The sequence below is a fragment of the Mastomys coucha genome, unplaced genomic scaffold (assembly GCF_008632895.1).
Source record: "Mastomys coucha isolate ucsf_1 unplaced genomic scaffold, UCSF_Mcou_1 pScaffold13, whole genome shotgun sequence".
NCBI lineage: Eukaryota > Metazoa > Chordata > Mammalia > Rodentia > Muridae > Mastomys > Mastomys coucha.
Window position 1 is genome coordinate 9,696,833 of NW_022196895.1, and position 7,764 is coordinate 9,704,596.

The 7,764-nt window shown below is 41.8% G+C and overlaps 1 protein-coding gene across 9 annotated transcripts in view; it reads left to right on the forward strand.

Moving 5' to 3' along the window:
- Impact (impact RWD domain protein) overlaps window positions 1-4,450 on the forward strand; it is a 38,125-nt gene extending 33,675 nt beyond the window's left edge. For all 9 annotated transcript variants that reach the window (XM_031365013.1, XM_031365017.1, XM_031365014.1 and 6 more), the window contains 2 exons: window positions 1,280-1,414; window positions 2,008-4,450. In XM_031365013.1, coding sequence (XP_031220873.1) covers window positions 1,280-1,414; window positions 2,008-2,076 — 204 coding nt within the window. In that variant the 3' untranslated portion in view covers window positions 2,077-4,450. The remainder of the gene's footprint in view (window positions 1-1,279; window positions 1,415-2,007) is intronic.
- Window positions 4,451-7,764: the final 3,314 nt, after the last annotated feature.

Below are 7,764 nucleotides of genomic sequence, written 5' to 3' on the forward strand. Positions count from 1 at the left end.
AAGAGCCGTCCCAAGCATTGATTGAGGTGGTGTCGTCTTCACTGGCTCCAGGTCAGAGCACAAACACATCCCACCAAATGCCGTGCTTTCCAGGAGATAGTACAAGGTTGTTGCATTGCTGTAATAATATAGCTCTGGAAAACTGCTTTTTGTTTTCCTGGCAATGGCTTCCCTGTCTTTTTTTCTTTCCATCTTTGTGAAACTCTCTTGGCAGTTGGATGGTGAAATATGGTTATGTTCATAATAATTCATTGTTTAGAATTAAATTGATTGAGCTATTTTCTTCTTTCAAAGTGTATGTACTTTTAGTAGCCTTTAATTTTATTTTTTTAAGCAATAATCTCTTCCTTTTTAGAAATAATTTTCCTTCTTTCAAAAAGTCACTTATTTTTACGTATATGGATGTTTGTCTGTGTACCATGTACATGCAGTGCCAACAGAGGCCAGAGAGGACATTGGATTTCCTGGTGGTCGAGCCTCTCTGTGGTTGCTGGGCCTCTCTCAATGATGCTGCAAGTACTCTAATGAGTGACCCATCTCACCAGCTCCTCTACTTAATTTTCAGTTTTTTTCCTGTTTTCTATTTCTGTTTTTCTTACAAATCTTGTTCAGTTTTTATATTAATTTGAATTCCTTTATTCAACTGTTCCCAACCCTAAGTTTCTCTGGGCCCATTTTAGTTTGTTTATCTTGTCTGTTTTTTTCATCCTGCTGGGTCTGATCATTGATTGTCTATTAATTTTAAGAGAGGGCTATTTTTTTTCTTAGGAAGTTACTATGTTTTCTACTATGTTTTCTTCTACTTCTGCATGTGGAGTTTGCTTTTTAACTAGGCCTTTCTCTCATAGGAACTTTGTTTTGTATAGGCAACAAGCCTGAGCTCTGGCAGGCTTTCCTTTAAAGGCAGCATTGGACAGGGTACAGCTGCTTCTTGTGAGGCCTTCTGATCCTCAGTTGTTTGTTCAGAACCAGGTTATTTTGTGTGTCTCTTTTTGGTTTTTTGCTTACTGGTAAAAGACTGCCTAAATTTAGCTTTCTGGTAAGAGTCAGTAAGAGCGGGAACCCTACCTTCATGGTTTCCCCTCTTGACAGGTGGCTCCAAAGTTGAGAGTTTGAGGGTACTAGAACAGTGCATTGACTTGCCAAGTTCTCTTTGTCCTAACATTTCATCCCAGAGTTGTTAGCAGCCTTATTCAGTGTGTGCTGTTTTATACACAGTCATTTCATCCTTCTTAAAACTACCTGTTTGTATGTCTAATTATGCTTCTAAAAATAACAGATTTTGAATGTGAAGAATGTCTTGGTGGTAGTATCCCGCTGGTATGGAGGGATCCTGTTGGGACCTGATCGTTTCAAACACATCAACAACTGTGCCAGGAACATCCTGGTGGAGAAGAACTTCACAAATACCCCTGTGAGTACTTGATGCTGCAGTGATTGGCTGCTTTCACTGAGACTGTAGAGATACAATTCAGAGGGCGGCAGTAGGGGCATACAGTAGTGAAGTGTGGACTCAGTCACACGATCGGACAGTGTGAGTTTACAGGTCTGTAGGGTTTTTATTAGAAAAGGAAGTTGAGGCCCAGAAAGACGTGAGCTGTCACACTGTGTCCATGGTCTGGAGGCTCCTATAAAGGCCCAACCTTCCTTTAGTACCAGAGTGTCTGTGCTTCTCTTGCAAGTCTGTAGATGTGTTCTTTGTATTTTGAGGGTTTTTTGCTTATGCTTTACATATGTTCATAACTATTTAGGCTTTATTGCATTACTTGGGAGAATGAGAAGAAATGAAATAATGAGATTTTTTCAAGCATAAATATACTAGGTGAAATGTTTCTCTTGACTAGCCTTGACTGTCATGAAATACTACAGTAGACTATGTCAGAGTGTCTTCAGGCCCAGCACAGATATTTGAAAGTACATAGGCTTCACGGTGTAGACAGTCTGTGGAATGCTCTGAGGTCTTGTACATGGCTGTGGAGGTGCTTCATTGAATGGTTTCTCTTCCAGGATGAGCCACCTAAGACTTCGGGTGGAAAGAAGAAAGTGAAGAAAGACAAGAAGAAGAATGAGCATTAATACTTGAACCTGTGTGAAAGGTTAATTTTCCAGCCACTGTGTACATGTTCCCAGTGGTCACAGAGTACATTAAGATAGCACACTGACAGCTCAAGTCAGCCAGTTCATCATCATTCCACCAGCATTGTGTTTCCTGCTCTGGTTCCACCATTTGCCAGAACTAGAGAATTTAGAGCATACTCACATGTGTTTCACATTTACTTGGGAGAACTGCTGTGAGCTTATTTGCCATTTCATATAATACTAGGAAGTGACACATGCACAGTGTTGTTCCTGAGCTAAATGTCCATTTCAGTATTGTCATGTGCCTTTGTTAGGTGGGGAAGACGTGTCTCCAGGGGAAGAGAAATGACACATTTCTTGTGATAGAAGGGAATAGAAATGACACATTTCTTGTGATAGAAGTTACCATGCTGTTAAATGAGCATTGCTTTTACTGCTCCTGATAGCTTTTCAGAGTGGGAGCACATTGAAGACAGAGGTCTTGGGGAGTCTTTCTCTTGTGACCTCACAAGTTAGTCACGCTTCCTTTCATAGTATTCATCATGGAGTGATAGTTTACGTGAAAACCCAGGAGTATTCATCTGTGATCATGTGCCAAAGTGATAGTTTACATATTTGCTAGTCCAAGTGTTACTCCTCAGTTTTGTTGCAAATTGGTGATTGTGAAATTTCAAAAAGTTATTATTTTTAGTTGTTGCCTTTTGTTGTTTGATTCCTGTAGTGACACACAGTGAGCATTTAGTCTCAGTAGTCCTTCTGCCCCTTAAGTGTGTTGAGGTAACCTTCCAGTGTCTCTGAGTGACCTGGAAGCACTTCCTTGTGTTCTTCCCTGTGCTCTGGTCAACTCACTTGCAGAACGAGAGGGAGGCAGCAGGACACCGTAGGAGCAGGCTGGCAGCCGCACAGTTTGACACACATTTGCCATTTGAACTCTGGCCAGATTTTTTTTTTAATTCTGTGATTTTTTTTTAAATTGTTGTTGAGAGAGAGAGGGACAAATCTTTTGATTAGATTAAAAAAAAAACTCCCTAATTTTTGTCTAATCTCCCTTTTTAACAAGTGTTTTATTTATTTTTTACCTGCATATTGTTTGTAAGAAATAAGACAAAAATTCCCTTTGACATGTAGGTAAGCTGTACCCTGCTATCTTTCAGAAATAATGCCAACAATTACTAAATTGACCAAGTGATCACAGACCAGTTTGACTCCCCTCCCAAGGAAGAGTCAGGTGTTAACTGGCAGCTTTGGGAGAATGCTGGAGCATAGAAAGCGCCTGAAGATGGGCGGATGTTTTCTCTTCATTTTTAAGCTTGAAAGATCCACATCCTCTCTTGGTATTTTAAATAGGAATCCAGTAGCCAGCTTTATACTAGAGTGGGTTCTGAGACAGAAGTCTTATTTTCAACATTATTTAATGTTGTAAATTATCAAGAATTATAGGATGACCTATATGTGTGTATTTGGAACACTTACCTCTGTTTCCATGAAATGCTAAGTATATCCTATGTATTAATTGTTACAGAACTTAGACAGTATTTGCTAAAGATATATAATCTTGACATTTCAGACCTGTGAAAAGTGATTTAAAACACTAAGAATTTTATGCTGCAGAAAAAAGAAGTTAATTTTCCTAGCACACTGGATTAGATCTCTTTCCTGGTGTTTTGTCTAAAATGTATTACTGTTTACAGAAGAAAGGACAATTTTTTATATCTCTGATCTCATTTTCTTTCACTTAAAATGTGTTTTCCTCAGTTTACAAGATCGCTTAACCTTCTTCACTGCAGGTGGGAGGGGAGATCCCAAAATCTTCAGTTTTAACTTTTGAAATTACGTATTTCACATAGCATCGATGCAAAATAATGATAGCATTTTTTTTTCTCTATTAAAGTAGAGAAAATCATATGTAGAGAATTTTCTAGTTCTCCAAATTATAACTTTCTAAAGCCAGGCGTCTGCTGTGGCATTCTCTATATTATATTAGTTAATGTTTTCCACATGCCAGCATATAGAGCAAATAGCACCGACTTAGATGGGCACAGCAGAGGCTGCTTCAGGAGGTGTCTATCAGAGACAGGCTGCTCGGAAGCACTCATTCCAGGGCAGACAGCATGGATACTGTTTACAGGGCAGGTGAGTGATACTGTAATCACTTCAGTGAATTGTAATCACATCCAGTCCACTAAAGAGATGACCATAAATGGTGTATACAGTTTTTATTTTTTATTATGCATGATTTTGTATATATGGCTATTTTTCTTTCTGTAAAAATGGTATTAAACCGTATATACTGTTTTGTATCCTGCATATTTCATATAGAAGTATATTGTTAACATTTTCCCATATCAATAAATATTCTTGTATGGCTTAATTTCTTGTGGCTGCATTGCATTCTGTCTTTTGGGTACATTATTACAAACCCATTCCCCCAGTATTTTTCAGCAAGGCTTTTTCAGATTTTTAACTTTTTGTTTGTTGTTTTGTTTTGTTTTTGAGTCACAGTTTCTCTATGTAGCCTTGGCTATCCCAGAACTTGCTCTGTAGATGAGGTAGGCCTTGAACTTAGAGATCTTCCTCCCTCTGCTGACTCAGTGCTTGGAAGTAAGCCAGAATTTTAACTCTTAGAAGCAAATGTGGAGTACTGTTTCATTGCAATAAGATTTTTATGTGTCTCCCTGACGATAAGGAAAATATAGGAATGGAATTCATCAAGGGTTTATATATTGTTACAGTTCCTTGTGTATCGGCCAGATGGTTCTAGTGAAAATAAGCAGTGTGGTTGATAGCATTCCCAGTGTCCATAAAAGGTGTAGAGACAGGAGCCTGCCTACCCATAATTCAGTATTCTCAGAAAGGAAATGCATTTTAGACACAATGCCCTTGTCAGATACATGAGTTCCAATTTCCCCTTGAGTATGTAGCCACCTTTCCGTCTTCCTAGCAGTGCCTGTGCAGAGTAAAATTTTAATGTTTTGAGACCTGAGTCCTCCCCAACTACTCTGTGGCCCCTGAACACAGGGCCTGGGGCTGTGTATGCAGGCAAGTACCACAATGCTGTGTCATCCTCAGCCGCTTCCTCCTCTGTATTTGTTTGGTGTCATGTCTAAACACTGCCCAACCTTCAAGGTCACACATACTTTGCTTAAAAAGGTTTTTGTTGTTTTTGTTTGTTTGTTTGTTTGTTTGTTTGTTTTTGTTTTTCCGAGACAGGGTTTCTCTGTGTAACCCTGGCTGGCCTCGAACTCAGAAATCCACCTGCCTCTGCCTTCCAAGTGCTGGGATTAAATGCATGCGCCACCACTGCCTGGTTTAAAAAGGTTTTTATTTGTGTATGTACCAAAAGTCAGTGTTTGAGACCTTGTCTCACTGAACCTGGAGATCGTCAGCTGGGCTCACCTGCTGGCCAGTGAGTGCCCGTTGCTATCCTGTTTATGACCTCCTACTCCCAACAGGGAAAGCACGTGTGTCCTGCCACACATGTTTCACCATGGGTGCTGGGGACCCAAACTCATGTGGGGTCTTCATGCTTGTGTGGCAAGTGCTTTACTAACCAAGCTGTATTTCAAGCCCCTAAAGGTTTTCTTACATTCATTTTCAAATTACAGTCTCCTGACTTTCATTTAGACTTTCTTCCCATTCCCAGTTGGTCTAAATTACAAAATCAAAGCTCTTCCTTTCATGATGCAATCTCTTGGGTGAATTTTCTCAAAGTGAGCTCTGTTATGTAGCCAGCCCTTGGATGGAACTGAAGGGGCTTGTGCTTCCCGTGCCCTGACCCCTCCTGTGGGTAACCGCTTCCCTTGTTTCTCACACAGGTGATGGGTTTAGTCCTAGATGGGTTTGACCTAGATGTGCTCAGAATGGCACAGAGCCTTGCTTTGACAGTTTATTCCAGAGTTGCATTGGGAGACTCATCTAGGTGGTAGTGTTTTTTTTTTTCTTGCACACTAGTGACTGTATGTACACCTGTCTATAACATTTTTATTTTACTTACTTGTGTGTGTGCATATGCGTGCACGCATGGGCAGAGGACAGCTCTCAGGAGTAGTTACTTTCCTTTGACCATGTAAGCTCTGGGGATTGAATTCAAGTCATCAAGCTTGGCGACTGGTGCCTTGGCCCACTAGCCATTTCCCTAGCCTCATATGTAGGCATTTCTCTTAGACATTTGCTAGGTCATAGCATATACACAAGCACATGTAGAGCCTGGACACGCGGTGCCCAGGGCTGTGCTGGCTCTGAGGTCGGGGCAGATTTGGGATATTTATAAGTTGCTCTCATTCTGTCCAATTTAAACCCTTAATGAGGTGTCAACTCATTCCCTAGATTCTTAAAAATACAAGACGGCTCTAGTATGCTGACTTAGTAGTGAACAGTTGTCTAAACAGTTACAGTGGAGTCTGCTCCCACCAGTGGTTCATGGCTTCTCTCGTGGTATTACTTAATTTTCATGGTGTGGATAGCATCACTTTGTGGTCTTGATTTGTATTTCCGTGCTGACAAATAAGGTTAAATACCTTTGGTGACCGCATTTTGTCACTGAAGAGGTGGAGTCAATCCTGAAATTAGTAATTAGAAGTGGGAGATGGGGCCTTGTTTCCAAGGTTCAATCAGATATGGAGAAATAAGGTTACAGTTTTGCATCTCTGGGTAGTTAATCTACAAATCTCCACACTCTGCTATTGCCTCACAGGCAAGGTATTAAATATGTGAAATTCCAAGTACCTAACTTGATTCTTCAGTTTCATAAATATTATCCTTCATCTAAATTATTATGAGGATTAAATAAGCTGTGTTTAGTGATGCTTAGAATGTGAAAAGAATTTAAATTTTACCTTGTATTTGGTGTAGGCTTTTTTTGAGGATTCCCAGAGTACCTAGCATCCTAATTAGACATTAAGTTACCATATCCTTCAGTTCCCTGGGAAGACATTGTGGCATAGTGAACAAGAAGTAGGTCCTGGAGGGCTGTGGCCCCTGGAGAGCTGGCCCCACCTGCTAGCAGTAACAGCACTCCAGAGAGCGGGTCACTCACAGGCAGCTCAGTGGAGCTGGCCTGAGGGTATGAGTGTGGAAGAGCTGGCCCCACCACTTGCCTTCCATAGGGTAGCACAGGCACAGAGGTGATGTCACACACACCCTGGCAGTCTGGAAAGCTGCCCACAGGGTCATGAGCTCTGGAAAGCTGGCCCTGCTCCTCACCGAGCTGTAGTACTCAGGAGAGCAGGCTCTCCACCTCGGAGCAGCGGAGTAGCTCTGGCCCTAGTGGCAGGGGTGTGGATGAGAGCTGGTCCCAACACCCCTCTGCCGTAAGCTAGCCTGGTGTTGGTGAGGCGTGCCATCACTGCTACTGCTCAGGAGAGCTCACTCCAAGGTCATGAGAGTGGGTGAGCTGGCACTGTCCCTCACTGGCTGCAGCATTTAGGTCCTGTATCTTACTTGGACACCATAGTAGTGTTGGTCGAGGGGCTGTGGGTGAGCCAGCCCCAAGGATGAGAAAGAGCAAGGGTGATCTGGCCATACCATTCATCTGCTATGAGGTGGTATGGGCACCAGGAGTAATGCTCTTCTCTCCCTCACCACCTGTGTCAGTTGGGACATCTGGCCCTGGGGTCCCATGAGAGAGGGTGAACTGGTACTGTCCCTCACTGATTGCACTCTGGAAAGTGGGCCCTATGCTCTATA